The 20,247-nt window shown below is 33.3% G+C and overlaps 1 protein-coding gene across 3 annotated transcripts in view; it reads right to left on the reverse strand.

Moving 5' to 3' along the window:
* Positions 1–2,965: 2,965 nt before the first annotated feature.
* The window catches only part of TNPO1 (transportin 1), an 89,837-nt gene continuing 72,555 nt past the window's right edge, over positions 2,966–20,247 (reverse strand). For all 3 annotated transcript variants that reach the window (XM_057741288.1, XM_057741307.1, XM_057741299.1), the window contains exons 14-25: positions 19,134–19,305; positions 17,951–18,037; positions 16,705–16,812; positions 16,415–16,573; positions 16,247–16,334; positions 12,920–13,018; positions 12,641–12,736; positions 9,700–9,775; positions 8,733–8,832; positions 6,326–6,400; positions 5,313–5,455; positions 2,966–3,365 (exon numbers count right to left, since the gene is read on the reverse strand). In XM_057741288.1, the coding sequence (XP_057597271.1) occupies positions 5,348–5,455; positions 6,326–6,400; positions 8,733–8,832; positions 9,700–9,775; positions 12,641–12,736; positions 12,920–13,018; positions 16,247–16,334; positions 16,415–16,573; positions 16,705–16,812; positions 17,951–18,037; positions 19,134–19,305 (1,168 nt within the window). In that variant the 3' untranslated portion in view covers positions 2,966–3,365; positions 5,313–5,347. The remainder of the gene's footprint in view (positions 3,366–5,312; positions 5,456–6,325; positions 6,401–8,732; positions 8,833–9,699; positions 9,776–12,640; positions 12,737–12,919; positions 13,019–16,246; positions 16,335–16,414; positions 16,574–16,704; positions 16,813–17,950; positions 18,038–19,133; positions 19,306–20,247) is intronic.

Below are 20,247 nucleotides of genomic sequence, written 5' to 3' on the forward strand. Positions count from 1 at the left end.
TAAAAAAGTGATTTTTTTTTACACAGTATGAAGTTATTAGAGATTAGACAATACAAAAAGCAAAATTATTTCCTGAATAAATGAATATCTGTGGCACTAAGTTCACCTACTAATGGACTGTAGCATGGAACTGCCAAACATGCATTTAAATTATATTAAATACACTTTCTGTTTCCAACTTAGGTTGATCAGCAGCTTTTGTTCTGTTAGAATCCTTCAAAGAGAGAAGCTCAAACAGGAAAAAGAAGGCATATATAAAACAGTAAACACTGACCTCCTGAGGTTCCTACAACATAAAAATATTCAAGTAGAAAATCTACATCACTTAGCAGCGGCTATTTCTGTAGTTGAGCACACTAACAGCACTTTAGTGTGTAAGGAGCAGATGAAGTAAGCCGTGCTTTAAGCATGCCAAGAGGCAGAAACACTGGAATGTAACAAAGACAAACTCACAATTTCATAGACATTCAGTCAACATTCACAACTATTAAGACTACACCACAAGAATTAAGTTGCTTTATATTTATATCCCATGATGTATTAAGTTTTATCAGAATAAATGCTAAATCAGAGCTTACCTCAAAAGATAACTTAAATGGCTTCTGCAAATTCCTATGTTATACTATGTATCTGAAATATAATTAGGAAGAAACTATAACCTCAAGGGGAAAAAAACCCAACCCCATCTCAGGTTATCAGTCACATTTATTTATATTTTGTATTTTTAAATTAAATTTCCTTTTACTTTAAAAACATGTTAAGTAACTAAAGGACACATTCTTATGTTACATGTCTGCCTAATTAGAAATTAATTTTTCAATCCAATAGGTAATAATAATGCTTTTCAGTCAATAGACAATTGTCAATCACAGGTCCAGATACCTTTATTGAAGATTGTTTTTATATGTCCGTTTTAAAGTGTTCAGAATTTTGTCATTTCTTTCAATTTAGAATGTTTACTACTTACTCCAGAATATTAAAATATCCTCCCATATTAAATTCTAAAAAGTTTTGGAAAACTACAGTATATTACTAGAATTTAAGGATAAAATAGCTACCCTAATCAGGTTTTAAAGACTAACTTGGAAGCAAATTTTGAGCTCCCAGTGAGGCAATGGCACTAGAAAGCAAAATGCTACATACCCTTTGGATCCAACTTACAATTTAAAAAAACTGGACATTAAAAATATGATTTAATTTCAGGCTCTACAGACTGAAATTTGCAAAGCCAAAGTAGAGGAAAGAAGGTGAAAGAACATGTTAAAAACACACACACACACACACACACACACACACAACAACAAAAACCTTTCTGCATGCTACCATGCATCTGAAATTTTTTGAAACGGTATTTATAAATTCAAACACACATACAGCTCAAACTTCAGTGCAATGGCTGTATCATTCAACACCTTTAGAGGAACAGAACCATGCAAAGAGGAGCAACTGCTTACAAAAATGGTTATTCAGTATTTATTCTGCAATGCAAAGGTGACAAACTAAAATATAAAAAGGTTGTTATGGCTTAACATTTCTGTTGCAGATTAAATATGCAGCATTGAAAAATGGAAAGGTGTGGCTTCATCTCTGACCAGCAGAGTTAAAAAGAAAAATCTCTCCATTTTCCTTCATCATCATGGGATACACTGTTCAGGCAATCCAAATTAATAAAGACTTGCACTTTCATATGGACACAAGATCAAGTGTACCAGTTAGGTTTTCACATTCACAGTATATAAGAAAATACACATGGAAGGAAAAGTAAAGGGTTAACTTAACAAGGATTTATTCACAGGAATACATGTAAGTAGAGAAAAATAACAGAAAAGCTAAACAAATGAAATGAAGAGGATCCAAACCAACTTTCACTCTGTAGCTTTTTACTTGCACCCTGTGTGCATATATCTAGGGCACAGAGGGCCACCAACATGCGCCAATACAGTGTAGGAACCCTGCATTACATCCATTAACTCAAACATATCTTTAAGATCATGCTTTGAACAAAAAAAGAAAGCTTAGAAGGCAATATGTTGAGTGGGAATAAACATTGAAATATAGCAATCATGTCTTCAACTTCTACAATTGTCTTTATGTGCCAACTAACATTTATGCAGCCTCTTACAGATCTTTTACCATGTAATTTAAGTTTTAGAAGTTTTGATAAAATCACTAGTAGTATATAACCATGCAGAAAGCACATCACACTGACAGCACAGAGGCAAAGATTTTGCACAGGTATATCAGCTTTCCACATTGTGCAGGTTACACACAATACAATATCAATCTTATTCCTAACAGATCCTAAAAAGATATTTCAAGGCCTAGCTGTAAACTACAGTACTTTATATCTATATTCTTAATAAAAATAAAATTCACAAATCTTAAAAAGGAATTTTAAATGCAGGGCTATATTGAATTGGTAAACTGCAACACAAACTGGCGCAACAGAGGTAACTGAATACCAATCTCACTCTATGTGATGCAAGCATGCTACTTTCCCACTAATTTAAAGTACTTTCAATCACTATGAGCCAGAATGCATGCCTGAACCTTAAACTGCACTTTAAAAATAACAACATCTTGGCCTAGAAATTAAATCTAATGAAGTACAACCATCAAATTATATCCACTACAATAATGTCTTAATGCAAAATCAAGATGTCAATCTTTAGTTTGATATGTCCAACCCCATTTATTCCTCCCTCCCTGCCCACCCCACAAAGGTAAAAGGAGTGACTCATTTGGCATTTCACAGGGTGCTTCATTGTTTAAATTTGTTTTGTTTTATTTCCAACTTTTTGGGGTATGTTAAACTGTAACTTCCAAGAACCTGCTTCTACTATGGGTAGGCAAGCTGATTTTAATTCTATTGGCTTTCATTTGTGTAGTTCTTCATCAGCATGCAAAAACAAGTCCCCATCATGTGGGAAATTTTATAAAAATCTTAAAAAAAAACAAAACTTTACTGTTTTCTAATCCCCATTCTTAGGTTTCCTTTATTGTGCGCTATAGAATTTTTCCTCGTTCTCATCCCTATTCATCATTAATACGTTTCTTGTTTTGGTACAATTTCCTAATATTCCAGAATGTACTGTTTTGTGAGTAGATTCAATCGATTTTTTTTTTTGCTTCTTCACGTCCAGTGCAGAGTTGTAATTGGAGACAGATTTCCACCCACAAAGGCTCCAGATGTTAAAACGTTTCCCAACATCGACTTAATACAGTGACGGCAACACCTCCCTCCCGCCCCTCCCAGTAGGGTTGGGATTGTACTGTATTCCCTACTGGTTTACCCTTCCCCCCTGTAAAGGGTAACATTTTCCCTGGGTGCAGAGGCTCCCTCATAGTCTCCAAGACTGAAGGACCTGTAAGAAAACAAAACAATTTTATACTTAAAATTGTTTTTATTTTAAAGCCAGTGGAACACAAAATTAATCAAGTAACAATGCTGTCTCTACCCAAAGAAAATGAGAAACTGGGCAAACTGCCTAAGATCATGCTAGTCAACGGGAACCATGTTGCTTCCTTCTCCTACGGCTCTCAACTGTCATCTGCGTCGGATATGAAGAGTGACGCCAAGCTGGGGACATGCACAGAGAGGTTTGTAGCACTTTACACAGATGAAATACAGATGAAATATGTCTTGTAGAAGGCCACCAGTCTAATCCTCTATCCCCATTTGCACAACAGGTCCCAATGGGAGCCAATTATTTCATATACAACAAGCTGCCTTATTTTCTTGAAAATTACGTAGCACTTTCTTTAGGACAATCACTTTCCTTAGTGAGAATTAAAATACCATCATTTTTGTCAGTATTCCCAATGTTAAGCAAAGAAACAGAGCGTGACTTATTTTACTCAGTCATGTCCTATATTCTCAGGCCTCTTGATTTTCCTGATAAAGACTTTTTCAATGCTAGCACAGTTTTAATGGTGAGAAGATTAAGAAATAAAGGTAGATTACTGGGAGACTGTAACTAGTACCTGACAGTAGTCCTTTCACAACAAAACCTTACAAACTACTCCTGCCAAACTTTGGACATTTATGAAGATCACCACAGTTAATTCATAATTGGAGAAATAACAGAGACCATATCATAAAGGGTTTATTAATCAGATTTATTAACCCGAAAGTGCTCAAGACTTAGCTCACTGATGAATATTTTAGCCCTTGATGCTTAAAGTTATTTCTCATCTACTGCATTCTCATGAAAAAACATGAAGTGAGTCAAGCACTTTTCTAAAATGCTAAAGCTACAAGACAGCTGTAAGGACTCAAGACCACTGTGGGACAACACACACAAAGCACCCAGAGACATTCCAGAGGCTGTAAGTCCATTTCTGCTGCCCTTTTAGGTGAGTCAACTTAGATGTCGAAATTTTTCCAGGATTAAAATCTAGCTCAGAGTAAACAAGCAAGCATGCAAACAGAAACTCCAACATACAAAGTAATTCAAGTAAGTATGCCTTCTCAACACACACTGAGCACACTCCCTGACCCTCCAGTTGAGTAGGTCTCAGTTCATGTTCAGAAACTAATGAAGTATATCCTGGTTCACTGTACTAACCCATATTACTAATATTTATTGAGCCAACTTAGTGTGTTAGGCAATATACTAAGTCTTGGCACCATATATAGCATAGTATTTAACCCTCAAAATAACCTAATGAGGGAACTAAGGCTAAAAGACCAGAATTGTTAGTCTGGCTTAAATCAGAAAAACTCAAAGAACAAGAGTCCAGGTGAACTTCCCCTCTACCATCCCAAATCAAAAAAAGAATCTTCCACTCATCTCTAAAAAACAGTGCCGAGCACAGGGCAGGTGCTCAATAAAATATGAAGAATAAATATTAAATATTCATATTTACTGAGACCAAATCCAGTTCCAATCCTACTTGGGTTTTCCCTAAAGCTCACAACAAAGAAAAGTCCTTGCTATATCAAGCTTTAAAACTAAATCATCTCTACTCTGCCACAGAATGTTAGTGACCTCTTAAAGGGCAAAAAGTAAAAAAAGGATTGGTTGAATAAATGTTGAGTAATCCAACTAGCACACCAACTTGGATTTCCTTCTACCTAGGATTCCAAGTGGAACCATGCATTTTATCTTGCTTGCTGGCTCATAAATCAATCACTCAATCAATCAATATCTAAGCTTTCACGCAAGTAATCTGAAGTCAAATATAACATGAGACTGTTTTACTCAACCTCTGTGGAAAACAAAGCGCTTTTATTCTATTCAGTAGTTTTAGATTGAAGTACTAACTTAAGTTTCTTCATCCTGGAAAATTCCAAATTTCTTACAACTTACCCCTAATTATGGGACTGCAGCTTAAGTGTATGAGATTAAACACCATAAAAAGCTGCAAGACGCTCTTTTAAGGGAAGCGGAAACTGGTCAGAGAAACGTCTCCAATTTTCATCCCCAACTTGATTTTTAAATCCATGAAGGATCTGCAAAAAGTAAAAAAACCATTAATTTATCAGCAAAAGAGAAACTCTCATATCTGCATAGCTTCTGAAATCAACCACTACTGATTTTATTATTCTAAAATTTTACCCATTTTTAAAGCAGTTATTCTCAAACTTTGTTGAATTCTATACCATTCCATGTCTTGCCTAAAAGCACCTCATAGAATATGCTGCACTTTGCTTTGAGAAGATTAGAATTCAGCAAGTGCCCTAGTAACAGAAATATTCTAAGCAATCTCTGACATAATAGTAATGAAAAGCAAGCAAAAAGGTACAGAATTCACCCAAGTGATTAAAATTTTTATGTATTTTCAGTTTTTTCAAACTGAAAATACACAAAGCTTTTGGGGGTTCACGGTTGCAACTATATAGTTCACTAATTTTAATATTAGGTAATTCAAATGTGTAGCAGCATTTTATTTCTTATTTTTTTACGGTTGAGAGCTGACTGGAGTTAATCACAAGGGGGCATTACTAAAACAAACACACAGGTTTAATTCTTGTTGCGACCACTTAGATTTACTTTGTTCAAAAGATTATATTATACTACAATCTTAGCCATCTTTGAAAATATATGCTATTTTGCATAGGTGGGATAATGGGACTATGTGAATCAGTGGTACTGCTTGAGAAAATATTTTTAAAGTACATGCTCTATTTATACAAAGTAACTACTGTATATAAAAAAAGAAAAAAAAATCAAGTCAACTTCTTTACCAAGAACAAAGGTTATATAGTCTACCAATGTTGATCTGAAAAATCTAAGTTTCATATGAAATAAAACATAATTTAAACTTCCCAACTAGGACTGTAACAGTCACATGATGTGCATCATAAAGACTTTTTAGTTACCTTACAGAACATGTCTCTCAGATCATCTTTTGGATTAATCCATGATGCAACAGCATCACAAAAAAATATAAAATCCTGTAACAAGCAAGAAATACATCTTAGATTGATACTATATTTGTCAAACACAACAAAAGATATATGTAAACTTCAGAATATGTATCAATAGAATCCTAGGTAAAAAAAATTTTTTTAAAACAGCTATGATAAGGAATTATAAGTGATTTCTTAACAGTTGTCCCTATTACTCCACCATCAAGGAACCACTAACTCATTCAGTTTATATTGGAATTCAGTGCTATGGAAAACCCCAAACAAACTTTTTGGCCAACCCATATTTCATTTTACATGACAAAACAAAACCTCAGTCTAGTAAATATGTAGCATCAGAAAGGACTAAAAGCATCAAATAAGCACTAGTTTAAAAAAACCTTCATTTATGGAATTAAAGAAATATATAAATTCAATAACTGTACAGTTCTGATTGGCCTGGAAATAATTTAAAGCTAGTTAAGTATATACCAAACAAGTATGATTTAAAGTATAGGAATTAATAGATCTAAATTTCAAGATTCATCTTCAGATAGAAACGTAAATGAAGTGATCGTAAGTGAGAAGAAAAATTATGCAGTTACCAACATCACCTAGATCAACCCAAGGCAAACAAACAAAACAAACAAAAAACCAACCAAACAAAAAAAAACAAACCCACAAAAAACAACCCATTGCTCAGACTATTATTTAAAAGATAATCAGGTTATTCTGACTAAAAGAACAAGGTGATAAGAAGTATATGCTTGAAATACTTCATTTAAGTATTTTTCAATCTTGACTATCTCACTGAAACAACAGTTCACCATATAAGATATTACTGATGTTGCGACACGTCAACTACTTTAATTTTTACTATTAAGTTCAAAGAACCTCATTAATTTCAAAATTCACTACTGCTAAAATATGGGCATAAAACACATATTTAAGTAAATAAAATGCCATGTGCCCAAAGTTTATGGTTTATTCAAATTATGATTCTTGTCTTCTGAATATCAGTCTAATATTAAAAATTTAAATTATATACACATGTAGAAATTGTGATTAAAAATTTAAATATAAAGAATAAAACTTAAGACATTTTCTTTTAACCATATCCAAATAAAGTATGTAAAATGTAGAAATTTCTACCAACTTTTAAATTAGTAGCAATTTCATGACCACAATATGTTACTTTCACTGTCTTAAATGTTAATTCAAAAGGAACAACAACAACAAAAATTCGTGTAGGAAAATTTTTCTTAGTATAGTATACACCATATTAGATACCTCTAAAACATATTTAAGGTGACACAAAGTTCTTAAGTTTTGGAAAAAACCCAGAAACTCAATACCAGGAGGTTATTTCCCAACTATTTAAGATAGTATTGGCTTGTTTTAATAGTAAGTTACAAACGTGAAATTAGCCGAAAGATTTTTTTTCCAGTTCTACTTTGTATGTTTTCAATGCCTATATCACCTACATCAATTTTGAATTTTATAAGCTGGTAATTCACAATGTTTCTAAACCTGAATTAACAAACAACATAGTAATTCATGTAAGATAGGAAATATCAAAAGGTCTCAAAAAATGTTCAAAGCACTTATCTCTTGAAAGTGAAAGGTTATTTTCTTGAAAACGAAAACCCTTCCCATACTTTCTTTTCCTTACAATTTATCTCTTGAACAGCCGGTGGGGATTTAACCTAGAGCCCCACAGCCTGTATTCTGTTGATTACATACATACGGTGTCAATCAACATGTTACTTTATGTTTTGTGTGTCAGTTGGATTCAGAGGTTTGATCAGATTCATGTCTGGTGCTGTTGCCAAATAACTTTTTAAATGCTAAAGATGTCTAACTATAGTATGAGCCAGTATAGGGAAACAAAATAAGGATGAATAAATCACTAAATCATAAGCTCTCAAAACTAAAGCAGTTTCAATGGTTAATTCAGTACTTTATTCACTATTGAGTTTCTAATCTAAGTAACAGAAAGTATCCTACTATATGATCACTCTCAAGTGTAGAGAGCCTCAAACTCAGCATATTGATATTCACAGTTTTAGGAAGCATTTACAAAGTAAATAAATGAGATCTGAATGTGGATGAAAGAAGCTTTGGCTTAATTCAAGTCAAGAATATAACTTTTATCTTCCCAGCCCGCTATTGTTGCATGTTATGACCAAAAAAAGATTCAGGAAATAAAAATAGGCACTACCATTTTAGGACATTAGTAAATACACATTTAAAACATAATTTGTTTCAGGATCATCAGTAAAAAAAGGTAATATTTTTATAATTACAGTTTTAAAATATTTCCTCCTTTAAAGTTTCATAATTCAGAACATTAAAAGTTAAATCTTTATGAATATCTTACTTGGATTACTCCACTGGGATTCACACTGATCATGGTACAAATCCCACGAAATGCTGAATCCTTTTCCTCATTGTCCCTTATGTTTCTCAGAGAGGTGCACCTATTAAATCATAGAACTGAGTTTAGGATTTAAGTAAAAGGCAAGTTCAGCTACAATGCTAATGGACAGTATTTAATGGAATAAGCACCAGAACAGAGATAATGTTTATATTCAAAGAATTTTCATAAAGCTTAAGTTTCTCACACTTGCTATATTATGTCGGGCCCATCTAATCTCAATATAGTGAAAACCTTGAAATTCACAAGTCTTACTAAGTAATAACAACTGATTTTAATCTCCCATTTGAACTATTAATGAGCTTGAGCCAAGAGTCAATTACCAATTTTTAAAACTGTATTATGACTTGTATTCCATTAAACACTACTAAAAATGACTTGAATTGAAAGACTGTCTATTGAAAGAAGCAGAACATAGGATATACTGCCACAATAGAAACTATTATTATACAACTTATGGTGTAGATGTTTAACTTTTACATTAACAAGCAAATAAGATTTTTTATACATAACAAATTTAAACATGTATTTCTTAATGCAATCCAAGTTTTCAAATTAATTCTAAAAAAGAAACAATGCAAAAACCTAAATATAGAATTTGCATGCATCTTTATTTTACTGGTGGATATTTAAATGCTTTTTATGTATAATCAAGCTTTTTAACACAGCAAGCATGTGACAATCTTATCCCATGCATCAATTAGTCGTTAGCCACAACATAAAATAAATATACATGACGATGCTACTGAAAAACCTCACAAACCTGATAGGACAAGATTAGTCACATGGTTGGCAATGATTAAGGATTGTGATTTTTGTAACCAACTGAAAATATATCTAAAAGTGAGATAGAAAGAGAAAGAAAGAGTGAAGAAAAATGAATTAAAAAAAAAGATTGAATAATACACACCAGGGTCTTATAAACTGCTGTAGCATGGGGGCCACCTCTTGAGGACAAACGTAACCAAGACGACCAATTGTTATTGCTAAGGTAACGCAATCACGGTTATACACCACCAAACGCCAACCAAGACATGAGCAAATGAGGGGGAAGGAGAAAAAATAAAGAAAAAACAACAAATAACTCAGAAACAGAAACCAACAGAATTTGTGTATGATAATAAACATAAGATTTCACCAGTGCTGTTTATTACCACCCCCTATAATAAGGGGCAGCAACATATATGGCATACTCTTGGAAAAAGAAAAACAAAAGGAATTAAAAAAACTTTAAAGATTGAGAGAACACCAAAAACCATGATGAACTGCTTTTCTCGCTCAATTAAGTATCAAGATATTCAGTTAATAAAACAATGAGCGATTAAACAGATGGATTTAGATTCTTCCTTCAAAGCCAGTTGAAATTTCAGAGTTTAATAATGAAATCTAGGTTTCTTCCCCCAAGAAATACTAGTAAATGTAAACGATTACATTCTGAATTGTATACTCAAACACACTTCTCAGAAGTTAAAACAGTTAAAATCTTTCTTCTTTACATCGCTTTTTGTAAGTGATTTCCATTTTTTGAAAATTATCTAGGAATTTAATCAAAATTTTGGTGTATTTTTGGTTTGTTTGCTAACATTTCCAAAACAAGCCAGTGGACCATTTGTTGCCTGATATCAAAATCAACTATCAAATTTTAGGTGTTATGGTACATACTGAATAAATGGATTGGAAAATTGCTGTGCTATGTCAAATCCCATTCCAAAAAAACTCTGATGGTGACGGTAATAACTCAAATAGTCCCCTAATTTCAAACCCTATTTGACAAAAAGGAAATTTAGACAGTCCACTTAACATGTGATATGTGGACCAAAGGAACAAATACTCTGTCCTTGCTATAAAATGCACAGCACACAATAATAGATAATAAAACACACTCATTACATGCTAATATTTTATTTTTAAAAATTTGAAGTGGGAATTAATCAAACATATATTCACCATCAAAATTCAGTTAAATCCTTAAATTTATAAAGAGCTAAATAAAACAAGTGCAACTCAGAACTGCATTCTGCAATTCAAAGGTACATACATATAAATACATTTATACACAACGGGAAAAAAAATACGAACAGAAAACAAACCATGAGGTGCTTTAATGGTGTTCTCTCAAAAACTTACAGGTTAACCTTTCATAAAAAAAGGGTGGGGGGGTAAAGAAAAATGTTTAAGGATTACTTGAAGCAAACTACACAGATAATACTAAAATCCAGCAGATTCATATGAAGCAAGAGAAAGAAAACCTATGTTCAAAAGACACAAACTATGCAACATTCTCATTAAACAGGCAAGTATGAACAATCCAATGAAACATGCGATAAAGCAGATGATGGTCCATTGAAAAAGTTCAGTGTAGGATATACTAATTAGAAAAAAACCAAGTAACTGCATATACTAAGGAATTGGCTTTATGAAATATTAAGATAATGGTTGCTAAAATATACAGATGTCACCAACTGACAATGATTTTATTTTAATAATTAACCTCCCCTCCTTTGGGTAAGGAATAAGAGAAACATTTTCTGCAGTCACTTGTGATAAGAATAATCCAGCGAATTCCGAGGTGTGTTTCTTAATCATATCAATTCAATCCATCAACGTGAAGGGCATTATCAATTACCTTTTGATTTACTTAGGGTAGACTTCATACTTAGAATATAATCTTAAAATTAAAGCCAATTTGTTCAAGGAACTACAACAAACTCACCAGCTGATATCCCACAAGAAACTTTAATATACATTACACTCAACATTTATTTGCAGTTATGCATTCACATTTAAAAAAAATACAAAGTTTCTTAAGGTTCAACAGTAATTTTATAATGGCAAGTGTTCCAAATCTGAATGTCATGTATAGGTACTGCATTCTAAAGAGATAAAAACCTGACAAGATTTCATAACCATCCTATACATAGATTTTTGTACTTTTCAGCAAGAAAATCTAATTCACTTTATGATATAAACAGTACCCATACAGCCAAACAGCCATATAACTGGTTCATAATTAAAAGATTTCCTTCCATACCAATAATCACATTAATCACATTAGGATATAATAAACTTTCTATAACCGAAAAATGTGAAATTAAAACACCTTTGAAGATAAATTTTTATTTAGATTCTAACCTTATTTGAGTCTTTGTCCAGTATTTTGGTACGGCACTCACTGACTATGAATATACCACTGGAATTGTTTTAGTATATAAAGAAAAAGATGTGCCTGGTTGAAAACAAAATTTACCTTTTTAAAAATCATTATTATCAAAAAATCAGGGAGGGTGGAAAGGAATCACCCTGAAATGTGTTCTATAGTATGGAAGGTACTCTTTAATCTTTAATATAAACATGCTCTCTATAAATGCAAAAGAGAAACAAGCCTCCTGAATAAAAATCCCATAAGATACTGCTTTAAGTTCCCAATCTGAAGTATACAATGAAATACAAAATACATATGCCATTATTAACGAACTAGCTACTATAACGCAATCTATTTTTGGCTACATTTTTACAGATTAAAAAAAAATACTACTCCCCAGCCGCCAATTACTCTCTGAATTAATGTAAAGATAAAATTCATATCATTCAATAGTTATTTTAGCTGGGGTCCATTTTAGGGAGTATTAAAACACTATAACAGGGGAGGAAGTGTTCTTTTGAAAGTTTCTGAAAACTGGCTATGGAATGAAGCTAAAACAGTGTATTTCACAACTGAGCATCCAAAATAGCTGTTAATTAATAAGCTGGGTTTCTAAAGCTAGCTTTGCTTTGGTTTCTCTACGCATCTTAATATAAAATTAAAAGGCAAATAATTTTCTCTTCACCATAACAGTTCAGTCATATGGTACCTGTATTCTCTAACAACGTCTTTGGTGTGTTGGGTCTGTTAATGATTTCTACAAGCTGGTGCAACACCATAGGAATATAAGGCTGCATCTCTATACCTAGATAATTTCCAAAAGAGAAAACAAAAGAGAAAAATTTCACTGTTAAAATATCAATGTGAAATATTTTGCCCCCTTTACTGTGATATTTATATATACAAAGCTCATTTTAAAAAGAAGGAAATTACAAAAACATTAAGTTACCTAAAAATCTGTATTTTTAAAGGGGAAAAAAAATCTTACCCATTTGAATGGAGATTTCTCCAATTGCCCATGTGGCATTATTGCAGACTGAAATGAACTCTGGATTTAGGTTGGTTCCCAATATTGGCATGAAATCAGCTAGAAAAAAAAAAGTTTTTAAAAACCATAGTAAACTTCTCAATAGTAGTGTTTTGTGCTTTAAAGGAAATCTACCAGATGGAAATTGAAATCTAGGCAAGAAATAGCCTTAAAAAAAAAGTGGTGGTATCTTAAGAAACTGAAGGAGGCAATATCTGGCCACTGAACTTTCACATGAAGTTTATCAGGAAGCCCGAGTTTTGGTTTTAAATATCATTAAAAAGAGCTGGTCAGAGTAATCTCTCTTGTCATCAGGCTGAGAAAATTTAAAATAAAAGTGAGGAAAACATGATACAATAGAATTTTCTTCAAAGCTAGCTTTTCACACACACAAAAATGTTTTAAATCAATGATTTTGGCTTTTACAGTAATTTTTTTTTTCACCCCAGTGCTCAGATTGTGGTCTCCAAATATCATTTTCCATTTAAAAGAAAAAAGGGCTATCAGTGAAATGTCCCATTGCAGGCTAAGGGCAGGAAATGTACAAAACAAGCCTGGACTATTTTGTCATATCAGAAAAGACTCAGGACCAAACTTGATAAAGCTCTTGCTGCCAGTGGTTGCAAAATTTAAGCATCATGAGTTCATACTGACACTCAAATAACAAACACAAACAAAAACTAAACTCTGGAAACATAATATAGATACCCGTGGAAGATGCTAGAAATCAATTCATTATTTTGAAAATTGGTAAATAAAGAGAAAGAATCAGGTAGTTATCCTTCCTCTCCTATATGATTTGTACCTCAAGGCAATAATTTATTGATATAGAATATGTCTCTAAATATGTATTCTCACTACTAAACAAAGAATTAGAATATCATTTTTTAACCCCTCATAAACCAATCAATCTCAAGGTTTCTCAATCTCAGCAGTACTGATAATCTGGGTCGGATTATTCTATTATGGGCGCTGTCTTGTGCATTGTAGGATGTTTAGATGTTTAGCAACATCCTTCACCTCTACCCACTAGACACCAGTAAGATACTCCCAGTGTTAAAATGTCTCTAGACAGTGTCAAATTGCCCTCAATTGAGAAACACTAACCTAGAAAATAATCATGATTGATAACATTAAAAAGAGAGACAACTAGACACTGTGTACTTCCTGAAGAAGGTACATGATCTATAAAGTCATAAAACAAAAAAAGAAATGCAATTTTTCATACAAGTTTAAACTCATAAAAACTAAATCAGGTGGAAAATATTTGTAGAACTAGCTTTCCACAAAACAAGAATTCATTACACTTTCATTTAGAGTGGTTAGGCTTAAACTTGATGGTTTACTTTAACACATCACAATTAACATTACTATTCAAAGTTCAGAAAGACAGTTATTGGAAAGTACAACTGGGAATTGGGTGAAGGTCAAAAGGTACAACCTCCATAGACATTTCTCCAAAGAAGACATACAGATGGCCAACAAACACATGAAAAGATGCTCCACATCACTAATCATCAGAGAAATGCAAGTCAAAGCCACAATGAGGTATCACCTCACACCAATCAGAATGGCCATCATCACAAAGTCTGGAAACAACAAATGTTGGAGAGGGTGTAGAGAAAAGGGAACTCTCCTGCACTGTTGGTGGGACTGTAAGTTGGTACAGCCACTATGGAAAACAATTTGGAGGTTCCTTAAAAAACTACAAATAGAATTACCATATGATCCAGTAATCCCACTCCTGGGCATATACCCAAAGCAAACCATAATCCCAAAAGAAACTTGTACCATAATGTTTATTGCAGCACTCTTTACAATAGCCAGGACATGGAAGCAACCTAAATGTCCATCAACAAATGAATGGATACAGAAGATGTGGCATATATATACAATGGAATATTACTCAGCTATAAAAAGGGATGAGATGGAGCTATATGTAATGAGGTGGATAGAACTACAATCTGTCATACATAGTGAAGTAAGTCAGAAAGAGAAGGACAAATATTGTATGCTAACTCACATATACGGAATCTAAAAATGGTACTGATGAACTCAGTGACAAGAACAAGGAAGCAGATACAGAGAATGGACTGGAGAACTCGAGGTATGGGAGGGGGCGGGGGGTGAAGGGGAAACTGAGAAGAAGCGAGAGAGTAGCACAGACATATATATACTACCAACTGTAAAATAGTCAGTGGGAAGTTGTATAACAAAGGGAGTCCAACTCAAGGATGGAAGATGCCTTAGAGGACTGGGGCAGGGAGGGTGGGGGGGACTCGACGGGGGGGGCGTCAAGGAAGGGAGGGAATATGGGGATATGTGTATAAAAACAGTTGATTGAACCTGGTGTACCCCCCCAAAAAAATAATAATAATAAAAAAAAAAAAAAAAAAAAGGTACAACCTCCCAGTTCCAGAATAAGTCAGGTTCTGGGGGATGTACTGTATCACATTACGGTTACAGTTAACAATACTGTATTGTGTATTTGAAAGCTGCTAAGAGAGCAGGTCTTAAAAATTCTCATCCCACACATACAAAAATCTTTGTAACTATGTGAGGTGACAGATGTTAATTAAACACTGTGGTAATAATTTCCCAATATATACACATATTGAATCATTATGCTGCATACCTGGAGGGGGGCCCCCAAAGCACACCATATCAAATGAAAAAGAACAACAACAAAAAAAAAACTAGATCAATACTTTAAACTAAGATGGGATACAGAAATGAAGGAAAAATAACCAAAACCCCATTTAATCCATGGGTCTAACAGCAATAAGGTTACATTATTCAAGGAATCCCTTATTATCTTCATAAAAGGCTACGACAAATGCTATGCCATTTAAACAGAAACAAATCATTATTTACTTTTAAGAAAATTGAAGTTTCCTATAGTATCTGAAAAATTATGCTGGTTTATCATGAGAAAACCTGATTATTATTTCTGGGTACCTCTATCAAAAAAGAGAGGCATTCAAGAAGTATACATGAACTAGCATATAGGACCAAGGATTCACAGGTGGGAATGTCCTTTACTCTACATTAATACTTTTCCAACTTCTCTCCAGTCACATGAATGTCTAATGAGCTGCTGCAGTGATGGTGAACTCAAGCAAACAAGGAAGAGGGTTCCCATCCTGCCTGCTTGAATCAGAGCAGCTTTAATCAGTAAAATGTATATATAAATATTGGAATTTCATGAAATTTCAGTTTAATAATAAAAACCATAGCTGCTGAAAAATAATATTAAAATCACATCATAGCAATAGAAAATATTCATACCTATACAAGGCTTAACATGCTGAAAGCAAGCTTTTGTCAGGTCACCTAACAGGGCGAAGGAACTCTGTCGAACCTCTGGCATTTTATCCTGCAAGAAAGAAGAAGAAATTAACCCCAATGTGACACAGAGAATCAGGTTTCAATTCACTTTAATTTAATAAGTCTCACCTGCATGCACTGATACATTAGTGTTAGAATGTTACTTCGGGCTACTAGCTGTTCAATGTTGCCTCCAAGTCCTTCAGCCAGGCCACTGAGTAAATCAAGAGCCACTATCATAAAATCTTTATCTGGAGCCTCATATTGATCTGGTTGAGCATTGTTCAGCTGAAATTAGACACAATTTTTTGAAAACTTACTTTGAATTAATTATTGAAGAAGTCTGTATACACTATGCCTATCCTTAGAAAAATGTTTACGATGCCAAGGAAGAGATATAAAAAATCTTTTTTAAATACCATGGCTTGTGCAAGAGTCTTCTGTACTAGGTTTACACAACGCTGATACACAGGTTCACAGTATGGTAGGAAGCCAGACTGCAGAGCTGTGGCAACTGAAGATAGGCACTAGAAAGGATAAAGTAGATGTGTAAAATTTCTAAGTATAATTAGGATAACAATAAATGCTTGAAAGTGTACTCTATAAGATCCTGGTCACTTATAAGCCTGTTCTACTAGTCTACAGTATAGCAGGTTTACCTTTTCAAAACTCTCCTTTGGATGCCATTCATTGCTATTAAGTTTTCTAGCTGATAAGGGGAGGTTTCCTCAGAAAAAAAATGTAAGTTTCCATAATGAAAATTATCTTTCAGGAACAGATTTAAGTATTATGCATTCCTATTTTTTTCTCAACTATAAGAGAGACATTTATTTATCCTCCCATCCTGGTCAATAATGTGGGTGGACTTTACTGGCCACATTCTGAGCCCCTGCCTAGAAGTAAATATATCTAGCCATAATAATTCTTGTTTCATTGGGCCCAGAATTAGCCATTGCTCTTTGTCACAGAAGTTTTTACTTTGCTGGTTAGGGACAATCCATGGCAGAAGAGGTGACCCCTGAAATGACAGGGGGAACAAGAATGACTGAATTGGTTCTACCAATATCAATTCATCTAGGTATAAGTTACCACATTTGAGAATGTAGTCAGTTATTTGAATAGCATAATTTTTGTTTTTTTGGTTAAAAATAGTATTTAAATACACAAGCAGACAAAACTTCAAACTAGACAGAAAAGGTATAAAGTGAAGTCCCTCCCATCAAAGTCCTAATGCTACTTCACATATATATGAGTATATGTACGTATAAACAATAGATAACATATAAAAGAATTTAAGCTAAATCAATTATGACATGGTTATATATCTATATAAAGAAACAGTTAAATAGAGTTGGACATATATATGCTGATATGGAATGATCTCCAAGATAACTTACTATCAATAAAATACAGCAGGTTAGAAAACATATACAATTCAAGCCACTGTCCACTTAACAAAAGCATAACATGTCCATTATCCTTCTTCTATTTCACAGTATTCCCTAGTATGGATGTATCATCATCAAAGTTACTGGAAGTTACATATTTATTCAGCATTTTAACAGAAATGGTTCAAAATATAAATGAACATATATCACATTTTGGATTTGAACATTTGTTTTTTGATGAAGCACAGATTAACTAGACATTACCAGCTTAGCATACCTCAAGTAAAGGGAAGAGATCTTTATCTTCATCCTTTAACATGTTCCATTTCTGGATCAGTGGAGGCATTAGCATCTGAATATATTCCTAATCACAATGATGAAAAACACATAAAGCTCCACTATCATATGTAAACAAATCTATTTTGAATTTATGAAAATTAAAATCCATTTAGAGTAATTGTATAAACTTATTACTGAAATTTAAGATTCATTCTTTGATTTTTTTTTTTTAGTCCTGGGGTCTGTGACATGTAATATGACTCCTGCTGTTCAGTAGGTTACAAACGATAAGTAAACTTATTAAAGACATGTGTAGAAAAAGATTCATAATCATTTAAATGTTCTTAATAAAATGGAAGAATCCATGCAACCAAGTCAAAAAACAGTAATCATGTAAACAGGAGCGCAGATTCTAAATGGTCTAATCTAAGACGTTAGGAACCCCCCCACCAAACAAAACCAAAACCACCAACATCAAAGTAAACCCACAAACAAGTGCCCTGCACCAAGTTTTAAGTATAACTTATAAACACAGACAATTTCTCAAGATGTTTCACAGAGTAATCATAAACATGAAATCTATTTTTCAGCAGCGAATTTTGAGCTATATTAAAAATCCTAATGTTACTTAAATCCAATTTAAATCAAATTCCACCCATCTCTTCTATGCTTAACACTACTAGAGACAGAGTTTGGCTCCCTAGCCACACTTCTGTACCACTACTTAGCATTTTAACCTACTACCCTAATTTTTAACTGTTTTACCTTAGTGTATTCCTCATACTTGTAAGTTCCAGTGAGAAAACACAAGATGTTTAGATGTGGTACTCTAAAGCTAGTGTTTATTAAGTGGCAGACACAAAAATACTTGAAATTAAGTAAAAGTTGAAATCCAGAGTATAAAACCTTTATTCCCTTCCCTTCAGTCACTCCAAGAAGTGTTGATGCATTCCTGTGACATGCTGCTGTAATTGTCACACCCCACACATAGTTATTTTTTCAAATACTATTTAAAAGGTAAGTACACTTGCTGTCTTCTTCAGCTCTACATTCTTAAAGCAGTAAACACTAAGTGTTCATATCTCCCCAAACATGTTGATTTTCAAATATATGTTAACCTATGGATTGTAACTATGCTTTATATTTAATTTTTTTCGTACCAGTTCATCATAGATACTTACAGGTTTGTTTAAATGATGTCCTACTGAATCTGCTAACGTTCCTATGGCATCATAAAGAATGAGTAGGTTTTTATGCTGGTATTTACTAAATGCAAAGACCAAGGTATCAAGTATATAAGCAAGGTATGGAACAAGTTCTGTACAAGCCTCCTCTTCCAGAGTAGCAAAGGCACTATAATTTAAAAAAAGACAGATTACTATTGCAGGAAAGAAATGGTTTACAATAGAGATAGGAAACTAAGTCTACAGTTTATAGAATGTCTCTTTAACTTTACTTGGCATTTATCTCCCTACCTCACCACACCAGATGCTTATTTTTATCATTTCTTTCCCATTCCTTATCACTTCTTTCAAAAAGGCTGTCACAGGCATTTGCTTAACTACAATGGTAAAATCTAAAAACTACTATTGATTCATTCAACAATTTATTTGCTGTTTGCTATTTACTTAGTGACTGAGGGATGTTCCAGATTAATGAAATCAGAATTAAAACTGTTACGTGATAGAAACATTTTTAACACTTAGTGTGTTTGAGATGTATGAGGACATAGTAGTATCACTATCTCTCAAATGTTTCTCTTAGAGTGGGAGGGGAAAGTGGGGTGCTGGAGGTCAAAGGGTACAAAAATCAGTTATCAGAATAAATTCTAAGGATCTAATATACAGCATTGTGACTATAGTTAACACAGCACTGCATACTTGAAAGTTACTGAGCAGCTCTTAAGAATTCTCACAAAAAAAGTGTTACCTATATTAACTATATGATTTTGGTCTTGGTAAGTGTTCTACCATGCTTATTTATGTATAGCCAAATCAACATGTTGTATACTTTAAGTACGTGCAATATATATGTCAATTATTCCTCAGTAAAGTTTAAAAAATTTTCTCTAAGCCCTACACTATACATTAGAAAGCACAGTGCATTTGTTATTATAAATTTATTTGCAGCTTATTTTTTAGGACAAATATACAACAAAGGAACAAACTCCAGGGTCTCAGAGCAGTTACTTAAACTTCTACCTAAATCTGTCTCGACTTTAAGGTGTATCTGGCCCTTCATTTGTAAAATTAAGGTTACTTTCTTCTGTTCTAGCCAGGCAGGAATTTCCTAAAA

The sequence above is a fragment of the Hippopotamus amphibius genome, chromosome 1 (assembly GCF_030028045.1).
Source record: "Hippopotamus amphibius kiboko isolate mHipAmp2 chromosome 1, mHipAmp2.hap2, whole genome shotgun sequence".
NCBI lineage: Eukaryota > Metazoa > Chordata > Mammalia > Artiodactyla > Hippopotamidae > Hippopotamus > Hippopotamus amphibius.